Source organism: Ambystoma mexicanum, chromosome 14 (genome assembly GCF_040938575.1).
Source record: "Ambystoma mexicanum isolate Mex_15411 chromosome 14, UKY_AmexF1_1, whole genome shotgun sequence".
NCBI classification, from domain to species: Eukaryota; Metazoa; Chordata; class Amphibia; order Caudata; family Ambystomatidae; genus Ambystoma; species Ambystoma mexicanum.
The window spans coordinates 597,869,923-597,893,127 of NC_090940.1; the positions used below are offsets into that span (position 1 = coordinate 597,869,923).

General features: G+C 42.1%; 1 protein-coding gene across 1 annotated transcript in view; it reads right to left on the reverse strand.

Moving 5' to 3' along the window:
* Nucleotides 1-14,792: 14,792 nt before the first annotated feature.
* The window catches only part of BTBD7 (BTB domain containing 7), a 288,393-nt gene continuing 279,980 nt past the window's right edge, over nt 14,793-23,205 (reverse strand). Inside the window, exon 11 of the mRNA XM_069637965.1 lies at nt 14,793-22,608. Within this exon, the coding sequence (XP_069494066.1) occupies nt 21,796-22,608 (813 nt within the window). The 3' untranslated portion in view covers nt 14,793-21,795. The remainder of the gene's footprint in view (nt 22,609-23,205) is intronic.

Genomic DNA, 23,205 nt, shown 5'->3' on the forward strand with positions numbered 1-23,205 from the left:
GAGGCAAGCAAGCGTTCACGATTCCATGGAAATCTGGCTTTGATAGCATTCCCAATCTAATCCAGACGCAATATTGGTCAACCATTGCTACTCTATCCAGATGTGGCAATGGTCAGCATTCACAATTCTATCCAGCTGCTCACGCAGGCTACCGCTCACAGCCCCCTCCAAGCGTGGCACATGCCAACACTCAACTACGTCCAGGCATGGCATCTCCCATCATTCACAACACCGTCCGGGCCCGGCACATGCCAACGTCCACAACTCCGTCCAAGTGTGCCAACTGCTAACATTCACACGATTCCATCCAAGTACGGTACTTGGTAGCGTTCATGGAGTGGGTAAGGTTGTTGGATGGAGTTAGGCAGGAATGCATCTGTCCTCATGGGGGTGTCGCTTGTGTCCTATTCGACCTAGCGTCTCTTGTTATTGTAGAAGTTTCCCTTAGTTGGTTCTGGGTGTTGTCAGTGTCATCCTAAATTCTGTCAACCTGTTTGTTTCCTGTTTGATTGTTTAGTTGTTTCAATTTGAATCTGTGATGTTGAAGAGCCAGATTTGTAGTAGTTTTCTGAATTGTAGGTGCTTCTTATTTCTTTCGGGATGTTGTTCCAGGTTTTTGCGGCTTGTTGGGAGAAGGAGTCCCCTAGTTTTTTCTTGAGGTATGGTTTTGGTTCCAGGCGGATTTCATTGATTGATCTGAGGAGTCTTGTTGGCTTGTAGATTATTTTCTTTTGTAGGAATTCAGCTGTCTGCCCCGAGTTTTATGCACATTGTTTTGAAGGTAATGCAATGTTTGACTGGGAGCCAATGTAGTATTTGTAGTGCTGGAGTGATGTGGTCTCTTCTGGATGGTTTGGGAAGTCTGGCTGCTGCATTTTGAATGCGTTGTAGTTTCTTGAGGAGGTATTCTGGCTTTCTGAGGTAGAGGCTTTTTGCGTAGTCGATTCTTGACATGAGGGCGACGAATGTGAGTGTTTTGTGAGTGAAGGAGAGGAACGGTAAGATTTTTCTTGTTGTGTGAAGGAGGAAAAAGCAATACTTGAATATTGCATTTATTTATGGTTCTAAGGTTAGGGTATTGTACATTAGGACTCCCAGATTTGTTACTCCCTTAGATGGTGTGGGTACGGTTCCTATTTCCGTCAGTCGTGGAATGTAGGTGTCCTCTTGGTTTTTGGATATAATCATGATTTCTGTCTTTCCTGGGTTGATTTTTAAGTTGTTTGAGTTCATCCAGTTAAAGACTTCTTTTAGACACTCAATTAGGGTTGAGTGATTGGCTTGAGTGTCTTCGATTTTGTAGCTGCTTGGAGTGTCATCTGCATAGTTGTAGCATGTAATCTCGTATTTTTTGAATATTTTTATTACTGGAGTCTGGTATCTGTTGACGTATAGTGGTGATAGGGAGGATCCCTGTGGTACAACACAGTTAACTCGTGGAGTAGATTTGAAGGGTTTTATCCATACGGTTTCTGTTCTGTCTGCTAGGAATGATTTAATCCAGGAGTGCCATGTCCGTTATACCTGTATCTTCCAATCTTTTGGTTAGGGTTTCATGGCCAACTGTGTCGAAGGCTGTGGAGAGGTCGAGAGCTGAGGTTGTGTTGGAGTCGGCGTTTGTTTTTCGGTCGTCCCAGATGGATAGTAGTGCCGATTCTGTTCCTCTTGCAGGTCTGAAACTGACTTTTCCTTGGTCTCGCAAGTGGTGTGTTTCTGCATGTTCTTGGGTTAATTTGTATATGTAAGTTTCTAGGAGTTTTTCCGGGTAGGGAATGTTTGAAATCTGTCTGTAGTTGGAGAGGTCTTCCACGTCGCCACTTGGGTTTTTTAAAAGTGGTTTGATATATGCTGATTTGAAGGATCTTGGCACAGTTCCTGTTGCTCGTGAGAGGTTTAGGAAGTTTCTGTAGTATTCTGATGGCGTTCCTTGTGCGAGTATTGATTTGTAGATTTCGGGGGGGGCAGGAATCCATGGGTGATCCCGCTTTCTTGTTGCGTTTTACCAGCTTGGCGAATGCCTCTGCTGATATTTCAGAAATGTTTTGAAGTTTGTGCTGTGGCTCTTCATTAGGTCCGGTTGGTGGAGTGTTAAGGTTGGTTGGTCTGTTTTGTATGATTTGTCGGATGTCGTTGATTTTGTTCTTGGAATGGCCTGCCAAGTCATTGCAAAGTTTCTCTGAGGGGGTTGGAGTGTTGTCGCAACAAGGTGGCTTTCTTATTTCTTTAATGATGTTGAACATATCGTTGCGTGTTGGTGGCATTGGCGATTCTGTCATCAGCCGAGCCTAGCCCCGTTCCTTTGGGAGTACCACAAGGCTCCTGCCTCTCATCAACACTATGCAATGCATACACAGAGCTACTCTTTGCGGCCCTAGATGCCATTGGAGTAATTTACACAAATTTCACCGACAAGACACAAATACTTCTCTCCCCTCCCAGGCAACCTTGAACAGGCACAGCTCACATAAACATAATGTATTCCCTTATCCAAAACTGGATGGCGAATAACAGTCTCTGCCTCAACGGAGAAAAAAAACAGATCCTCATAGTAGGTTCACCAGCCAAACTCCGCAAACTCCCACCCGACTACACCTGCATCCTAATAGATGGGACACCCATCACCATTTCACAAAGTCTGAACCCTAGGAGTCCACCTTGATTCCAACCTCACTATGAAAAATCACATTAGCGCCCTAGCATCTTCCACGGCTTACAAAGCTAAGCTAATAACGCTCAGTAGACTCTTCCTCTCCACTGAAAACTGCTAGACTCTAGCCAGAGCCCTTATTCTCACAAAACAAGACTATTGCAATGTCCTACCACTTAAACAAAAGAAAAGAAATCTAACCAAACTACAACTCTTACAAAATAAAGCCCTTAGAGCAGCTTTGGGAATAAACAGAAGAGAACATTTCTGCTGACACAGAAGAGATGCCCACTGGCTCCCAGTACAAGCGAGAACCATCCACAAAACACTCACGATTTGTATTTGTATTTATTTTATTTATATAGTGCGCTAGGCCCGAGGGCAACCAGGCACATATCTTAGAACATGAGGAACAGTTACAGAACATTCAGCAGTCCTAATCGCAGTTACATACATTGAGGCACAACAGTGTAAAAGTGGCAGACTGAGGTGCAGGCAAAAGAATAGTGAGTTCATAGTCCAGGTACAAGTAATGCTATAGTAGTGGGGCAGCGTAGTTTATACTGGTGGTGAGTGAGGAGTAGAGGATAGCCATAACTTGCCATTGTTTTTGAAAAGAGTGGCAGACGGGAGCGTTCTGATGGCGAGTGGCACTGAGTTCCAGAGTTTGGAGGCAAGGACTGGGAAGCTGACGCCACCGGCAGATTTCAAGTTGTATTTCGGGATAGTGAGCGATTGGGCTTGGGCAGATCTTAGCGTCCGTGAGGGGGTGTAGTATGAGAATGCAGAATGTTAAGTAGGTAGGGGCCTGCTTGTTGACACATTTGTGAGTGAGAGTCAGGGATTTGAGCGAAATTCTTTGTGCGACGGAGAGCCAGTGTAAACTCTTCCTAGTGTCAGAGATGTGTGCCGACCTAGGGATGGCTAGGGCTGCTCTGATAGCATTATTTTGGACGGTTTGGAGTTTGTTGAGGTTCCGTTGGTTAGTGCCTTGATACAATGCGTTGCAATAATCAAGTTTGGACATAACCAGCGTCCTAGCAAGAGTGATGCAGTTCTGGGTGGAGAGGAATGGGCGGCAAGCAGTGATCAGCTTGCAGGTGTAGGCAGATGCTGAGGCGACTGCGTTGGTTTGTCGGTTCAGTGACAGTGTAGCGTCGAGGTAGATCCCCAGAGTTTTGGTCTCTTTAGCCACTTTGATGGTATTGCCATCAATGTTGAAAGTGCTGAATGAAGGGTCAAGTTTGCGGAGTCTTTGTTGGGTACCAAGGATGAGGAGCTCTGTCTTGTCATCATTGAGACAGAGCTTGTGGTGTGCCATCCATGCTTGGACGACTTGGTATACGTCGTTCAAAGCTTTGGTGTCTGCAATGTAATCACCAGTGATGGGGATGAGTATCTGGGTGTCACCTGCATAATTAGTGTAGGTCATACCCAGATAGTCAAGCACATTGAACAGGGGTTTGGTGAAAACGTTGTAGAGCGTGGGAGATACGCACGACCCTTGTGGAACTCTGCATGGGACCGGAGATGGGTCGGCGGAGTCAGTGGGTGAGAATAATCTCATAAGTCTGTTGTCTAGGAAGGATCTGATCCAGTTAGTGGCAGTTTCAGAAAAATGTACCGCTGATTTCAGGTGTTGGCAAAGGATTTGATGATTAACCAGATCGAAAGCTGCGGAGAGGTCCAGAAGCAATAATAAGGCTAGTTTGCCTTTGTCTTTTATATCCTCTATTTGGGTTTTCAGGTCTAATGAGGCTGTTTCTGTTCCATTCCTAGGTCTGAAACCAGATTGTCTTGTGTCAAGTCAGTTATTAGTCTCCAAATTTTTCTGAATCTGGAGGTAGGCCGCTCTATCTAGTACTTTTAGAAGGAGCGGGACCGTAGTGATAGGTCTGAAGTTTGTTGGAATGGACGGGTCAAGTGTTGGCTTTTTCAGTAGTGGGATGACCCACGCGTCTTAGAGGTTGTTGGGCACGATTCCGGAGTGAAATGAGGAGTTAATGAAGGTGGTAATGAAAGGGGCAAGGTCATGGGCAGATTCCTTGATGATAGGGGCAGGGCAGGAGTCCCCTTGGCAATTGGAGGGTTTGAGGTTGCTAATAATTTTTTCAACCTCAGAAATCGAGAGTGGGGTGAAGCTGAATGGGGGTAGGGGGAAAGTGGTGGTAGTTTTGGGTGCTGGTGGTTTGGAGAAAAGGGAATTTTGTTTGGCATTGATTTTAGCTTGTAGGGTGGTTATTTTGGAGAGGAGAGCATTTTGTATACTGTTGCACCAGGAGCTCTCTTTGTTGCACATGTCCGGTAAAGGCGATGGGGATTCTAATTCTTTGAGAATTTTAATGAGCGCCTTCGTGTTGGATTCGGCTTGCGAGATACGCAGGTTATCCGTATCTTTTTTTGCCTGTATAATCGCTTCCTTGTAGTTGAGGGATGCGATGAAGAGGTTGTCTTTATTAGCTGCACAAGGGAGACTTTTCCAGAGAGATTCCGCCTTGCGTTTTTCTTTACGCAACGCTCTGAGGTGTGGCGTGAACCACGAGTTCAGATGAGCTCGTTGTTTGACTTTCCTGAGTTTGAGCGGGGCTATGGTGTCAATAGCCCTGAGCAGTGTACGGTTGAAGGTGTCCACCATGACCGTAGGGTCGTTATGAAGTGTGGTAAAGTTGTTCAGAGTGGGTAGGATGAGTGGGAGTAATTTGTCCCTAGTGATGTCTTTTATTTCTAGTGGGGACAGCTGGGGCTAATGGAAGTTTAGTACAAGGAGTGGTGGTTGGTATTTGGAAGGTAACGATGTGATGGTCGGACCAGGCACAGGCTGAGTTGGAGCTTATCGTGGTATTACAGTTTAAGTCTGCAATCCAATCAAGCGTTCTACCTTTATTGTGTGTTGGTTTGAGGTTGCGTTGTTGAAAACCCAGGTTAGACACAATGCTTGCGACTTCAGTGGCCAGGAGAACCTTAGGGTCTGACAGTCCCAAGTTCAGGTCCCCTAGCAGCATCACTTGTGAATTAGGCTTAGTATTGTTGGAGAGGATAGCCGTGATATCTTCTGCAAAGGAGGAGAGGGGGCCGGGTGGTCTGTAAATGAGGTGAAGTGTCGCTGTGTTAGTGGGTGAGAGCGAAAGTTTCACTGATAATAGTTCCGCTGAGCAGCAATGAGAATTTGGGATCAGTCTTATGTAAATATTCTCCCTATGCATGAAGGCAACGCCACCCCCTTTAGACACGTTAGATGGGCCGTCGTTTCTCAGGATAGAGTAACCTTCAGGAATGGCGAGGGATAGGAGCGGGCCGGAAGCAGTGTATAGCCAAGTTTCTGTAATTGCAATAAAGTCAAGGTCCTGGGTGATAATAAGGTCAGCAATATCAAGGGCATGGGCGGTAAGGGATCTGGGATTGATGAGTGCGCCTTTCAATTCTTTGGGCACAGTGGTGGCAAGTTTGGTTAAGGTCTGAGTGGAAGGGTGTTGGCGTTGGGCACCCGGAGTGCGAAGCAGTCTGGAGCCTAGTCTAGCATTTCTGAGTGTGAGTGTGCACGGTTGGTTAGGAGTAGGTTTGGTGGCGAAATGTTTGAGCCACACTGCTGGCTCATTGAGGTATGGATTAGAGGGGTGCATGTAGGTGACGGAGTTAGGTGGTGCTAGTGTGTTATGATGCATTATGGGGGAGTGTTACAAAGCGTGCTGGTGGTGCCAGTGGGTGTTGCACGATATGCATAGGCTAGTGACCATATGATGGCTAGGCGGAGTGTGAGAGTACTTGCTGACGGGCGGGGCAGCATGTCCACAGTGTTGAGATGATTTCAAGTGTCAAGGAAATACCTGCATGGGAAGGGAAGGTGTGTTGATACTGGCTAGGCTAGTGGTCAGAGTAACAGGGCAGTGATGGCAGCAGGGTCTATCTAGGTTTTGGAATCGCCAATAGGTTGAGGTGCTAAAATGCAGTATACTGACATAGCAACCAGGTCTGTCTAGATGCGAGAGACACAGTAAAGGCTAAAATGCATTGAATCAGCGACATAGGCTAAAGTGCAGTGTACCAACATAGCAACCAGGACTATCTAGATACAAAGTCACAGTAAAGGCTAAAATGCATTGAATCAACGACATAGGCTAACGTGCAATGTACCAGCATAGCAACCAGGTCTATCTAGATGCGAGAGACACAGTATAGGCTATAATGCATTGAGTCAGTGACAAGGGCTAGGATGCAGTGTACCAACATAGCCGTGGGACTAGCTAGATTTGAAAATCACTATGAGAACTGATATACATTGGCCCAATAGGTAGTAGCTGAGGCAGCACTAATGAGTTACTGTGAAATAGCGCCAGCCACAATAGCAGGCAGGATAAGGAGACATTGGTGAAGCAGATAAGCACAGCGGGCTATGGTTGGAAAGCTGCACGCGTGCTACAAGTCACTTAACAGGGAAGACACAGAGGTCGGCCTACGAGCAGATAAGTAAATGGCGTTAGTGTAATAAAATGCAGTCTGTATTTCTTTGCGTAGTGTGAGGGCAGTTACTGCAGATTCTCCTTAGGGTAGGCAGATGGAATCGCCCGATATAGATAGGGATTTGGTGAGCACAAGGAGGCGACAACAGAGTCCAAGCAATGGATGACTGAGGCAGGGATGAGTATGAACTGGTACAGTGGTGCTGAGGATAGGTCCAAAATGTACTTACAGAGAGCCAGGCAGCTCAGCTCCTTACTGCCCGACGCTGACAGGCGCAGACAGGCCCTTAGGCTTGACTCAACTCACAAATGCATCTCTAACACAGCCCCCACCTACCTCAACCAGAGAATCTTCCGCAAAAACACAACCAGAATCCTCAGATCTAGGAACAACTTACATCTTCACATACCACGCTTCACCACCTCTAGAGCAGGCAATTCTAGCTTCCCAATAGCAGCCTCACATCTGGAACTCACTCCCCAACCACCTCACCAACGAAAGTTACTTCCAGAAATGTAAGAAACAATTAAAAACCTGGCTATTGATCAAATACTAAACACTCAAGAAACGATTAACAAATTGTACTGTGTAACAGAACCTCTTTGTAACCTAAGATCAAAATACTTGATTAAGTGGTATGGGAACCATTATTATATGTAACTGTATTCTAGCAACACAAGATGTAATGCCCATTTAGAAGAGGTCTGTATGCCGTGATACCCAAGGGTTTGGGCGTGTAACTAAATGCAACAAATAATGCCTTCTCTTCGCCTTTTGTATTTCTTCTTGTATGTGCAGATTTGTTTCTGGAACAGTATTTATTGTCTTGGTTGTATTCTTTCCTCCATTCCAATTCCATCTTCTTCTTGTTCTTTTTCCTGGTGCATGGTAGTGGGGTGAACCATTTTGCCATTGCTTTCTTTTGAGGGGGTAAATGGTTTTCTGGGGCGAGGTTTCCAATTGGATCAGCAATCCATTTGTGGAGTAGCTCCGCTTTCCAGTCTAGATTGTAAATGTTGGCTTGCATCCCTCCCAGGTAAGACTGAATGTTAGCAAGTGCCACACTTAGATAGAATTGTGAACATTAGCCTGGGTCACATCTAGACAGGATTGTAAATGTTGGCCTGCGTCACATCTAGCTAGGATTGTAAATGTTAGCAAGTGCCAAACTCATTTATTTATTTATTTAGATTTATATAGCACAGAAAACAGCTCTTGGGCAACGAGGCGCTGTTACATGTGATGAGTTTAGTTACATGGGGCATCAGAGACGCCTTTGGAGTTAACACAGATTAGTTGCATACATTATACATTTTATGCAGGCAATTTGTGTGACAGGAAAGTCATATTGAAAGTGTGGTATATATGTAGCATATGGTGGTGATTAGATGAAGAGTAGCATCTAGACCGCTTTGCAGAAGGCCATGTGAGTTTTCGGCTCCGAGCGATGGAGGAAGGGCGTTCCAGTTAAGGGAAGCTGGCACCACCTGCTCTAACTCGCTTGATTTTGGGAACTGTGATCCTGAGTGTATGGAGTTCTGATTGGTCTTGTAGGTGCGGATAAGTGTATTCTTTGGTACAGGTAAGGGGGGGGCAGCTTGGTGGACACATTTGTGGGTCGAAGATAAAATTGTGAATGTTAGCAAGTGCCCCATTTAGATAGAATTGAGAACATCCTGCGTCACATCTAGATAGAATTATGAATGTCAGCAAGTGCCACACTTATATAGAAGTGTGAGTGCTAGCAAGTGCCATATTTAGATAGAATTGTGAACATTAGCCTGCATTGCATCTAGGTAGGATTGTGAATGTTAGCAAGTGCTACATTTGGATAGAATTGTGAAGGCTAGCTTGAATCGCATCTAGACAGGTTTGCGAATGTGGGCCAGTGCTACATTTGGATACAATTGTGTATATTGGCTTGCGTCACATATTAAATGTTAAAGGGATTTGTACTGCGCACCGTCACCAACGGAGTTGGTCCCCAGATGCTCTGGCGGATCTGCAAGCAAGAAGGCGGGGTGGGTTAGTAGGGGGAATAGGATAGTGAGAGGTGGGGTGTTCTTTTTGTAGCTTTATCTTGGTATACACTGCGCGCTGAGCTTTGGTGTGAGTATCGGAGCGGTGTCAGTAATTGTGTGCTGTTGATGCGGTTTATGTGTTGCAGTGTGGTGAAGTGAGTGCGGCTTGCAGTGCGAGAGGTGTTTGTGTTCGTTTTTGAGTGAGTTAAGTATGCAGAAAAATGTTAGCTTTTTTTGGTTAGTGGGTAATATGTTTTGCATATAATCTTCACTGTTGTGGCTGAATGCCTGGATTTCGGGAGTCCTGCCTGGTGCAAAAACAGGCAGATTTGAGAGTCCTATGAGAGAGGCCTAAGCCAAACAGAACAATTGAGTACTTTGCTGGATTTGAGAAACAATTCAGTACAATCCTAAACACAGCTAGATTTGAGAGTCCTGTATTGGGAAAGAGAGACCTACGCCCAATTGAAATTTGGGTTTTAGTGCGACACACTCCCTGTTGTAATCTAATGAACTATGTATAGTGAGGTTGGGTGTCTATTCTCCTCCTTGGGTGTCGGAGCAGGAGTTGTAGCCTCCTCTTACCCTACTATCTTTATGAATAGGTCTGCCAGAACTTTGGGTGTGGTACTGGCCGGGAAGCTGCGGATGAGTCGTCATCCACAGTGGATGAGTCGTCTAAGTGCTTTCGTCTTGATCTGACTATGTGTTCAGTCTTTAGTCTCCTCCTTTTGTGGTTCTCTTCCGTAATATCTTTAGGTATGTCGAGGGTGCGTTCCTTGGGTTCTGCTCATGTCCGGTTTTTACCGAGATCGGTATCTTTTTTCATTGTTGCTTAGCGGTATGAGCTTTCTTCTAGTTATGCAATGAAGATCCAGGATTTGAGCAGTTTCCGGATTACCAGGTGGTTTCTTGTGTTCCGTATATCCTTTGGTAGATCATTCCAGGTTTTTGGTGCCTGGTGAGAGAAGGAGGATCCTCAGACTTTTCTTCTGTTATAGGGTTTCGGTTCCAGGCGGATGTCGTTGCTGGATATGAACATTCTTGTCAGCTGGTGTAGGCGTAATTTATCTATCAGGAATTCTGCACCTTGGTTGTGTATTGCTCTGTGCGTGATGCACACTGATTTGAACTTTATTCGCGGTTTTATTAGTAGCCAATGTAGTACTTTGTAGCGTGGGTGTGATGTGTTCTCTTTGGGGTAGTTTGAGAAGGAGTCTGGCTGCCGCATTTTGTATGCGTTGTCATTTATTTAGAAGTCATTCAGGCATACCCAGTTATATGCTATTGGCATAATCTACTCTGGACATGATCAGAGCGATAATGGTAAGTGTTTTGTTGGCGAACAGGAACAGTAGGATCCTTTTTGCCGCTCGCAGGAGAAAGAAGCATTTCTTGAGTAGAGCATTTATTTGTGGCTCTAGATTGAGGTTGTTGTCCATCAGGACCCCTAGGTTTTTATTTATTTTTTTACAATACACTATGGCGCTGGGGTCGTGCAGAGTTCTCTTGGCCAGGGGATGTAGTTGGTGTCTCCTCTGTTTTTTGTGACGATCATTATCTCTGTTTGGCCTGGGCTAATTTTGAGGTAGTTGAAGTTCATCCAATTGAATATACCACAAAGGCAGTTGTGTTGTGTTTTCTTCTCGGGCGTCTCGTATTTTGAAGATTATTTGTGTGTCATCGGCGTAGCTGTAGCAGGTGAGGCCGTGTCTTTTGATGATTTTGATTAAGATGTATAGGTATATGTTGAATAAAAGCAGGGAGAAAGATGATCCTTGTGGTACTGCGCACGTGGAGTCTCTTCGGTTGGACTTAAAAAGTTGCATCCATATGGTTTCCTTTCTGATTGTTAGGAAGGATCTGATCCATAATAGGGTGCCATCTGTTATTCCCAGTCCTTATAATATCGTTATGAGGATGTCGTGGTTGACGGTGTTGAATGCTGCGGATAGGTCAGGAAGAATCAAGGCAGTACTGTTTTCCGAGTCTGCGTTTGTTTTTAGGTCGTCCCATATTGAGAGCAGAGCCGATTCCGTTCCTCTCATTGGTCTGAATCCAACTTTTGCCTGGTCTAGTAGTTCTTGGGTTGTTTTGAAAACGTACGTTTCTAGCAGTTTGGCTATGTACGCACAACAGCACACTACAGCTAGCGATCGGAAAGCACACCCAAGCTCAGCGAACGGTGCTAATCGAACTGAAGATGCCAACAGCACATCACTTCTCCCGCCAGTCCCACTAACTCACCCCACTCCCTTTTCTTTTTCGGATCCACCAGAGCGCCAGGGGACCACTGCAGTGGTGATAGTTTAACATTAACTTTCAAAAAAATGTTTTTATTGGAATAGATCATTTTCTAATGCTAAAGGTTATTCTTTAACCATTAAACAAAATGAAAGAATTAAAAAAATATGTTTTTTCAGTGTGCAAGTACAGCAGGATTTAAAAAGGCTCTTCTTGGCTTTGGCACCAGTCGTGGAGAGGAAGAGACGGTGCACTGGGTTCTATCGTGGAGAAACAAAGAATACATGAATGACCAATGCAGGGGAGCACAGAATGAGAGGAATTTCCAAACTCCGCAAGAGTAAAGCACTCATCTGTAGCTTCCAGATAGGTCAACGTTAAAGCTGTGAATGAAGATTCTTAAAAAGAAAAGTTGAAGTTAGAACTTTGGAGAGGACTCCCAACGAAAAATATGTGGTAAATAACAGGGGAGCTAATGGAGCATAGCCTATTGGTTAACGGATAAATGACCCCAAACAAGACCAATAGAACACTGAAGTGAGTGCAGTTTCTTTGAATACGCTTACTGTTACTGAGGATTCCAAGCCTGACCGTAAACATTCAACAGCATGCAAATCTATGGAAGGGAGACGAAGGAATCCTTTCTGTACTCTTTGTGCAGTATTTGATAACTAGGACAGAAAATAAAGGCTGGTAGCTCTTGGCTTCCTAGGACTCCATGAATATGGTAGTGTTAGCAATGTACTGAGTAAGCACCGACATGTGCAGAGCCGCAAATGATGTAATGGTCTACAATTCTTTACATTTAAAATTAATCTGCCTGCCAATTTCTTGTAAAAGCATAATCCAAAGTTACCTAGCATTAAGGCGTGAGGGCAAGACACTGGGGTGCCCAAAACGATTGATTTAGCGAGTGGAGGACTAATGTAAAGTGATTCGCCACCCCTGGTCAAAACCCTTATGCTAGGATTAACACTGCACACATCCCCACTATATTGTTTTTTTGGCAATGAGGCATGTCCAAAGAGGTGCCTATTGGGACGCAACCAGTGCGACACCAGACCGCAGCTTGGGGAGTAAACCTAAGAGGCTAGAATGGGGTGGAGAGAAACATTGGGAATGTGCAGAGAGGCCATATAGTTGGCTTATTAGGAATGCATGTTGTAATCATTGCAATTGGATCAGACGAAATCCTGATCAGAATGGCAAGACCTTCCTTCCTGGAGAGCCATGACATTTTTATATTGGCACATTCCAGTAGCATCCGGTGGTAGTAAAAGCAGTCAGCGTGGATGCAGAGGACGTGGTCAGGCTTGCCCCCAAAATGCAGAGGTTTCTAGACTTTCCAAACAAATTCCATGGCAAAGTATCCAAATAAAGTCTGCTAACTTACCAAGCTAAAATGCAACTAGTTGGTAACCATACTGAGAGCGAACATGCTTTTAACTTTGTAGTAATCTACCAAACTATCTGTATGCATACAATGGGCCTCATTACGGGTCTGGCGGTAACCCTGCCGGTGCTACAGGTGGGTTTGCAGCCGGACCCGTAATATTTTACCAGCGCCTGACTTTCCAGTGCCACCGGCTCATTACAAGTCTGGCAGCCTGGAAAGTCAGGCACCAGCAAATTGCAAGTCCCCATTCCCATAGAGTCCTGTTGGACTCTATGGTAGTGGGGACAACGGTGCTTCAGTGAGTGCCTACCGCGGCCTCTGCGCCCAGCAGGGTCAGACCTGTCGGGCACAGCGGCCACGGCAGGCCGACTCAGTTTGCTGATCCGGAAACAAGGGCGCCAGTGAGCTTACCGGCACCCTTGTTTCCAGACAAGCAAACTTCTACTGAGGCCCAATGTGTACCCAAAGCATTCCCTGCCAGATAAAGAGAAATTAACAACTCTGAATAAGTGGTTTACCTCTATATTGGCCAAGAAAAGCAGGTAATCTGGAAAAACAGTTCAAAACAATCAGTGCAGGTATCTTATGCTTACTAAATTAAAGGCAAAGGTACATTATAAATCGGCTATGTGTTACAAGATTTTAATGAACTTGGACAATTATACAATAATGGTAAATGTCTTTCAGGACTTCCAGGGGATACAGGAATGTGAGCGGTTTGACAACCTAGAATAATTGCTAGGAAGCCATAATAAATAGCAGCCCCGCCAGGTACTCTGTTCCAATGGGCCCATAAAACATTCTCTGAAAAGAGCAGTAAAGCACAAGTTAGCTGAATATAGCTATGAAGCCGACGTTGTTAAATTGGCATCAAATGTTAGAAGTGGACCCTTTATGGAGTGTAGACTGGGGCGGAGAACACATCAGCAATATACTGAGGCGCTTCCTAACAGTTGCATAGTAAGGCAGTATCCAGCGATGAAATGGAACAGACCTGCCTTGGAGATTCAAGGTGCAAAACAGGCACTCCCCGGACGTCTTTGTAGGTTATGTGGGGAGGCCGTTATTGAAACAACAAAACACTACATGTTTACATGTGCTAGCCTGGAAAATATTATATACCTATATGAAATCTTATAATAACCGGATGAGTTGCTATGAACTAACGTTTTCATGGCTAACTTTTATGGAAGGAAACAATGTAAATTTGATGTATCATATGGTAAAATGTTTATGTATGGATATTTTATGCGATTTAGTACACAGGATTTTATATTGTTGGAATGACGAATATCTCATTATGAATTCTTGTCAGTTATTTATTGTTTTGTTTAGGTATTAGAAAACTTGATTGCATTGTGTAATGAATTTATGTGATGTGTATATACAAAGCTGATTTTGGCTGTAAGTATATTAAACAAATAAACTTACTTTCAGGGACATCCAGTGCTCTTTTGCAACAGTGCAACACTCCAAAAAATAAAATAAACAAATGGCACCCTAAAGTTCCAAGCAACGTTGTAGCTGCACAGGAGGTTACAGCCACTTGTAGCAGCAAAGTTAAAACACGGCTGTCTATTCGAATAGACCCATTTAAAATAATGCTGCTGCTCACACTTCAGGGTAGTTTTACTTTGGGATAAAATAAAGAATTTGTAATCAGAATGCAAGAGTTTAAACTCAAATTTCACCACGCTCCTCGGGCAAGGTTTGCTCTTTTCACAATATACTTATTTGCCTTGCCTCAATCCCAACAAACCAAGGACTTCGCAAGTTTCAGACTGGGTTCCTATTTTGAACGCCAAGCACTTTAATGCAGCTTTAAATGTGCTACATTTTATTCAGTGCACTTTTCTCTGCTCGCTTACTCAAACATTACGTTGAACTAGTTGCCTTGTAGCAGCGGTCTGCAACCTTTGGCTCTGAAGATTTGACAGGATTGTCAAAGATGAGGGAGTCCAAAACATTGACAGCGCGATGCATGACAGATCTGTGCCTTATAGCATAAATAACCAGTCCACACGTATTTTCTATACAAGCCATTTATTTTTAAATGCCAACTATATGAAGGATAAAGTCAATGTTACATGCTTTCCGGTAACAGTAGAAAAATAGAACCAGTGAAAACCTTTGTACAACTGTAATGGTACTCAAAAGAGAAATGTATTGTTTTACAATGCATTAGACAAGACTTGAATTCAAGTTTGGAAGTACCTAAATAAAAATACTATTTTTTAAAAAAACCACTATGTACAATTGAAGCGTAAACAAATCTTACAAATTACTGGTTATGCAGGTTGTAGAAAACTCTTGCATAGGACGTGAAAACAGTTCTTTTAAGATTTTTCTTTCTGAGCCATTAGCACTGAAGGCACTTGACTTTATACCAGCAACGACACATTACAGGAAACGAAATGTAAAACTGTGGCTAATGAGGCCACAATAATGAAACACCAATAAACTACAGAAATCAAATTGCGATCAGCCTCTGCTCCACAGGGTCCACAGCAATGAACATTTCTGCCAGGTCTACCAAAAATGTACAATATACCAAATAGTATAGCTTCAGGTGCAATGCTATTAGATTTCAAACTAAATATTTAAACATGCTAATCCTTAACAATACAGTATATAAAAATAAGCACCAATTCTGAAAATTAAAACATACAAAGTATCAATAACGAAACTTTAATGTGGGCTGGATAACCATGATTTGTATTGTGTTAAAAGTATCAAAATATTAAGTTTATGAATTTGATGGGAGGTCAAACATGCAACAAGTCTTCATAATGTAGAATAGCAGTGAACAAACGTAAGAATGGCGGATACAGAAAAATAGAAAAGTTGGCATTAGCTCTCGCTGTACCAAATACCTTCTGAAAAGTGCTGGTGCTGGCCAAATAAAAGTACAGTCCACAGGGGAATAGGGAGGAAATACTAGACCATTTTGGGGACCAACAAGAAAGGAATTCAGAGGTGTAAAGGACAACGGTTGCTAAAGTGCCTGTAATCCCACGAATACAGCACTTTCTTCCAATAGCCCAAATCATTTAGACTAAACATGAATTCAGAGACCCCAGTTGCCATTTTCTCTGGGTCAGCAGACACAAATAAACTGGCTTTAAGATGTGGAACTATTTGAAACAAGAATTTGCCTTGGAAGGTGATTGTTACATGTCAAAGGGAAACGCACACTACAGGCCCCTCTCCAGGCAGTGTTCTAAACACTACTCCAAGGGCGTCTGTAAAAATGCTGTTTATTACATCGTACTGAAGAAGTTGGGATCCAAGATTCATTTTATCAGGTAAGATACAAGCCAATATGTCAAATATGAAACAACCTGGAGTACTCTACCCCACACCAGTTGCCTATCTCCCCTGTTGGTACATAACCAATTTAGAGTAGATATAAAGGTATCATTTTTCATAAATAGTGATGGATTGTTCTTTAAGAGGTTTTGAGATTAGACACAGATTGTGCAAAAACCCAACCAAGTGTTAAATGAACTGCAAGAGTTTTGTGTATGAAATCTTTCTTTTAAACGGGTTAGATTCTTTCTCATGTACTCTTAGTAGAAGAATACGGCATGATCACCACCAGGATTTAGGCGAAACACTGCCCTGGTTCAGTTACGGGGGGGGGGGAATCCCACTATGCCAGGACATTGATAGTTATTTGCTTAATGTTGCACCAATCCACATTCAATGAAAATAGTATACATACGGAAGAATTCATGCTGCTTTCCAGCAAGGCCAAAAAAACAATCTTTCAATGAAAACAAGATCCGTTGCATGTTTCACCAAACCTGTTCTTTGCTTATTTTCCCATGGAAACAGTGAAGTAAGGAACATTTGCATTGACTAAAAAAAAACCAATACTGATTGAAACATATGCAAACATTTAAGTGAAAACATTTAAAACTGATAAAAGCCTAGAATTATCATGCTCAACATTTCAAAGGGAAGAAGCTCAGGAGTCTTTCAGGTGCTAGTGTGGTATGATGGCAGAAAATATGCAACCTTTGTAGGTATTGCTTTATAAAGCAGATTTCTTGACATGAGAGCCATTCAGTTTGTCATTCACGCTACATAACCTCTTCCTCACTCTAGCTTTAGTAAACAGGTCACATTTAATAATGTATATTTACCACATTAAAAATTGTGCTCCTCGTTTACAAAAGGGTATAGTTGAATCTGTCAACTATTCACTCTTACATTTAAAAGATTATAAAGAGATGACAGATCTAAAAGTAAATGAACCACTTCATGCAATATATATTAAATAACAAGGGAAACCAGCCCAGGGAGCCGAGACACATGTGCGTTTGAGAAGAGAATACAAGCTGAAACTGTGGTTAACCATGCTCCGGCATCTATAGCTATTCGTACAACATTGCTCAGCAAGTACCTTAGAAAATGTAATTCTCATGAAAAAAAGTTAAGAGTTCACTTTATGTAAAGAGAAAAAAGTGTATTGTGATGCTTGTATGAAGACAAACTTGACCATGTCCCTGAAATTGGCCTAGGAGAAAAGAAAAAACCAAAGCCATGAGGTGGAAATTGCATATGCCTAATGCAATCTTTCAAATAATGCTTGCGACAGCTCAGACAACCAGTTTGTTTTCCCGGAAATTCTCTGCCCTCCACCATGCAAACCGCCTGAGATTTCAGTTTGTCACAATTGCATACAAGACAGTGCCTTCGGTGAGAAAATGTATGTGCTGGAAAATTAATCTGTCAAGATTAGAGGAGTGTTCCTGTTTAGCAGGTACACATGCAAATTATAGATTGTCTTAACAGTCTGATTGTCTAGGGGCTTGAAAGTAACTTCACTTGATCACTTCTATGCAAATACCCTTTAATAGCAAGAGTACGAATTACAAACCTGACCATAGTACATGTTCCTTCATTAACCTGTTCAATTAATTTAAACAAAAAAGGAAACTGTGCTTATACACTACATACACAAACATACAACCTACTATACCAAAAGGACAGTTCCATCTAGCGAGGCTAGTTTAGAAATACACATTTCTTCTACAAAACCTTTAGTCTCATAACAAACGTAATACGTTCCCCACAACTTAATGTACCATTTTATAAAGAAAATTAAAGAAAGGGTACTCAATGAAAGTTGGGATTTGTGACAAAGCATTGTCTTTTAAAATGAAAATCCTAATGCACTTGCCTTTTTTTTGAGGATCCTCCATCAATGTATATAATACGATTCCAAATGCAAGAACAATTGTGCGTACCTAGATCGAACACAGTTGAGAAATAATTGTTGGTTCTACATAGCTCACCAATAGTTCAGAAAAAAAATGTTTACTTGAAAATGTCTTTCAAATGCTCTGAAATAGCTGCCCAAACAAGATCTGTTCCCAAGTAATTCTTTTGTTTAGTAGTTAATGACCAAACCACAACGCCACCCATTAAAGATCCCCAGGAAATGCACACTTTTCCACGTCCAGGACAACACTCTAGCTAGGTTTCTTAAAGAGATGAGGAAGTGACAGTTCAACAGTGTAGAGAGGTTTACATTTTTTTACAGTAGGACAGCAGTGAAGACATTCAGATCATAAGTATCAATGCATACCCACAATTCAATCCTAGCTTTTTTTCAATCACTAGGGAAAATTTTGGAGCATTCATCACTAATACTTTCCTCATCAACCACACTTTGCAAAACAAGATTTTATGTAAAGCTCAGTGAACATCGCCCAAATAGCCGGATAAGTATACAGCCACATACTGTAAAATATTTGAAATTAAGACACTGGCGAAGAATATTTCAACCAAAATGCTTTAAGAGTCTACGTTACATTTTACGCTCCAAGCTGCTCGAATTCGTAAATAAGCAATTTAGTAGAAGCCCGAAGAGTGATTACAACCAAAATATGGTTTTAGATCCCAAGGTGCTAGATCCAATAAATAGCAATTCTTTGCAATTTGCTGAAACCCAAATAAAAGCCTAGCATGACGAAAACAATGTTAAGATCATGTAAAGGTAGCTATACCCATTCCATTTGGGAAAGCAAATTGGGCTTTTAGGTGCAGACCTTGTGGTGCTCTTGGTATTTTCTGGAAACGTTGCGCTTTATGGAGGTTTGGGGTAGTAAACCCTTAATTTAAATGAGGGCTCCCACACAACATTTCTCTACTTCTATTAGATTTTGCCTCTGCATAGAACTATGAAAGAGTGTAATCTTTAACAAATGGAAGTCATCAGAATCCTAAAAACCAAAATAGAAATGGTTCATAATTTTTTATACCCTTAATTCACTGCAAGTGGGTTTAGTGGGGTGCTTTGGTGGTGTACTATTGGAGTAATGAAACTACATCACTAGAATGGCTAAAAGTAGCTTGAGGAAGTGTGGTAACATTTAAATATAAGTTAAAATTACTTCCCTTTTCATGTCGATTAGCAACCCTATTCAGTTGCTCGTTTAAGATGAGAATCAAAACTCCCAATATGCACAGCTTATTCAAAATATTCATTATATAGTCAAGTTATAAGATGCAAAGAATAGTTATCTGCCATTGAGAAAGGACTAACAGAAGTGTGTTGCAATGTTGTTACATTTACATCGTTTTTCTATCTTTTTGTGCGGTGAAGACTTCTAATTTTACTATGCTAACTGGAGAGCCATTGCATATATTGTAGAAGTTACTCACTAGTTTGTATCAGACACAATTATTGTAGAGTTCCAGTTTAAACTTTTTAAAAATGCTTTTGTTTTACCATTTGAAAGTTGCACCAGCGGATAAAGGTGGCATCAGAGGAGCCTCACAATTTCAACCCCGGAGTTCTTCAGAGCAAAAGGGAGATCGAGCCAGTTAAGTTATGCAATGTAGGAACTTTTTGAAATCCTAACGGAAAGAAAACTACTGTTCCGTTACTTCTTCATGAATTCCATCACCCAGAGGACGTGAGCTGGAAAAATTGCCAAATCCTATCCAACCTTAAAAATGTCCCTCCAAAATGCTTTTCCTGTTGGGGTTTCCCCTTTGTCACTTTCCAGATGCAGGTGACTACAGTGAACTGCCATACTACCGGCCCAACATAGCTAACCATCACACCGCTCTCTCAATATTAACAATTGTACAAATATAGTACTTCGCAAACTTGTTAGAATGTACAAGCTCTTCATAAACATTGCCTGTGCTATAGCGATTATCCTTATCTTTAAAGATGCTTCATTGGTTTGTCAATCGCAAGAGGGTTTATAACTCTACAAATAAGAATTTGGCATTGTGTTGCTAATAAACTCCCTTAGGGCTTAATAGGATTTTGTAACATTAATAGAGGAAAGTGAAAGTAGCAGTAGACTCTTACACCAGCTCACCGATTTACTACAGGAAAAGTCAGAGGAAACTCCATTCAAGTTGTACGTCTGGGAAAAACGTATTTAAAACGTGGATGACATTCTCACCATTTCATCATTAAGTAAAACAGGCTCGAATATTTGGTTGATAACACCACTCAGGTGTTCTCTGTTGTAGTTCAAATAACTTGTAAATTATATGAATTTTAGATCCTAGATGGGGTTTAATGCTACAAATCTTGAAATGAACAGCTATATATAATATTCCACGATTTCACTGCACTATTATATGGCAACCAACATCTTTCATGATCTTTCCACTCAGAGGAGGGAAATAGACACTTTATTCCTCAATTTTTAAATATAAAGAACGCCACACTTTAAGACCAAAATACACTACCTGTCCTAAATCATGCCCACTGATCACACCCTTTCTTCCCCACTTTTAGGCAAGAATGCATGTAAAAATAACAGGTTGAAGACAAAGCCGAGATTCCATGAGCAAATTTTAAAAAGTAAAGATTTGGTACAATATATTCTGTGCTTCACAACTTTAACTACAAATCTGTACAGTGAATCACAGCCTCGACTCATTTCAACTACCATCACTACATTCTAGTGTAAGCCTGTCCATATTAAAGCCAGACATTAAAGCACAGGATTAGTGGAAATGCATGGGATAGGTAGGGCTGGAGGCTTTTAGGAATTGTTTTTGGGTTGAAGAAATAGTCCATTAGATATGAAAATGCCATTAGATGGCGCTCTCTAAATAGCAGGCAAGGCTGATATCAAATCATTTTCCCCTTTATGTGACTGCCCAAGGACAGAGATTGTAGACAATCTCCCCGGCCTTTTAAATTATCTTACAATTAACACAGTGTTACAAATGAATCATGTTTCTTTCCCCAAACATATTTGACTATCTAGATTCAATGCCAAACCACTACGTTTATCATAATGACTGTGTAATCATATCAAAGCTCAGAAGTTCTGATTGTTCACCTAGAAAAGCAGCTTCAGAAAGACCAATCGACTCAAGCGAAGGACAAAAACAATGCAGCCAACGGCACATGGACTGGAAGACCCAGTGTCAAGTGATTATTCAAATGCATGTTTGAATGGTCAACTAGGCAAATTTTACAATAGAACTAAAGGCGTGTTTTATATACGAGATAGTCAAGGTCCTGGTCTTTGGAATTGTTAGTTAAGAAACAGTATTTTCTAAAGAAATGCATTTTTGTAGTGTGCAACCCACTGTGGAAATAGAGTTCGGTGCAGAGTGAATTCTCGAAATCCATTATTTTGAAAATGGTACATTATAGGTATTTATACTGCAGTGAACAGATGTTGAATACGCTTTGAAGCGCATTTGCGCAGAAAGTTATGATATAGATATTAAATTAATACACATAAGTAAAATAAATGTACAGGTGCAAAGAACGAACCAAGGTGCCATCTATGGATTTTTGTAAAAGGCAAAACAAATTATGTTTATAACACAAAAATAAACCCAATATCCAGAAGCAGCATTCAAATAAATTGTCAGCATGCTATTCCTAGCAAAGCATGTATGTACAGAAACTTAATCCAAACAAAATAAACACAGTTATCTGCTGGCATGTTTGTATTTGTTGCGTCAGCCTAAACGTTGTAAAATCTGACACTCTACAACCCTTAGTCACAGTGAGAGCATGGGTGATGCTTTCACAGGGCTGATTTTTTATAGAGGAAATCTGGTTTGTTTGGAGACCGCCGCTCTCTGCTTACAGCATCTTCCCTTTCCATGTCAGTGTTTCTCTGTGGTACGTGGTCCAAGGGATCGCTGTCTGCCAATCTCCTGCTGGGCCGTTCATCTTGAAGCTCAGAACTGTAAGCGGAATGGGATGGTCTGTTTGAGGTTAGGCCGTAGGTCAAGTCAGTTTCCATTTTCGTTCTTCCCCTAACATGAGGACCGCCACTTGCAGCATTCTCCTGGGCAGCCAGTGCCAAATCCAACCTTTGGGGAGGCTGCTCTAAGACATCAAGGTGCATTGGTTCATTAATTTGTCTGTGCGGGTGGCCTTCATGTGAAAGCATATACTCTCTCCTAGTGTCTTCTGGCTTTTTTGGAGAAATCTGATTAGGTAGGTATGCTGACTTTAAACCACTCGCTGATGGCTTACTGTGGCTGTACAGGTCCGGGCCAAAGTATATGCCCTGTGAAGGTGAAGAATGTCTGTTGGGTACAGGGGTAGAAGGTCTGCAAGCAGTATTTGAAAAGTCATAGAAGTCTGGATACTCCTGCTGGGTTTCACGAATATCCATTTTTTGCTCAAAGGCGTGTTTCTTACGCGAGTTGTGCATGTGTCTGCTCTGACTGCAGGCCATGTGCTGGGGAGGGCCAAGTACCTTCTCTGAAATTGCCTGATTTAAATCGGCATCGATTGCGAGTTCTGGCAGTCTTCGGTCCTTTAGGGTCATGGAGGATACTCCCATTGCAATATCTGGCATAAGCTCATTCAGCACAGGCTCACCACACTAGAAAAGAGAAAGAACAGTTTGAATATCAATTTAATAGGCTGCTTTACATTTGCACGAACAGCAATAGGCTTTCTTGGTTTTCTCTTCTCATGGTAGCCAATTAAAAACTTTCAATTTGTCATTATGCATCCCTCCAACTTCAAAACAAATTTCGAAAAATGGGGAATCGACAGACACTACCGTCACACTATCCCTATTCTATGTCAAGACAGGAGGCAAGCATTATACTTCAACCTTGTTTAATTTCCACTGTCCAGCAGTTTTAAATCTTATAACTTTGAAACTTACAAAACTATTCACACTACAAATCCCTGTCAGTGCTTGCACTCCTGTAGTCACTTCCTGCTCCTGGCCCTCACATCTCACCTCCTTCCCTCTTCTTTTTCTTCTCTTCTCTGAGATAAGTGGTGTTCACATGCATGGCTTGCATTAATGTGATATAAAAGCGTTAATTACAGCATGGTTTTAGGAATATATTTTAACACATTAGGCTCAGCTGTACTAAGAGCACATTTGCGCTAGTGTACACTCATTATTTATTGGGCAAGATTGTATGCAGTACCCTGTGGGAGAATGCACCAGTCGTGTTCTCCT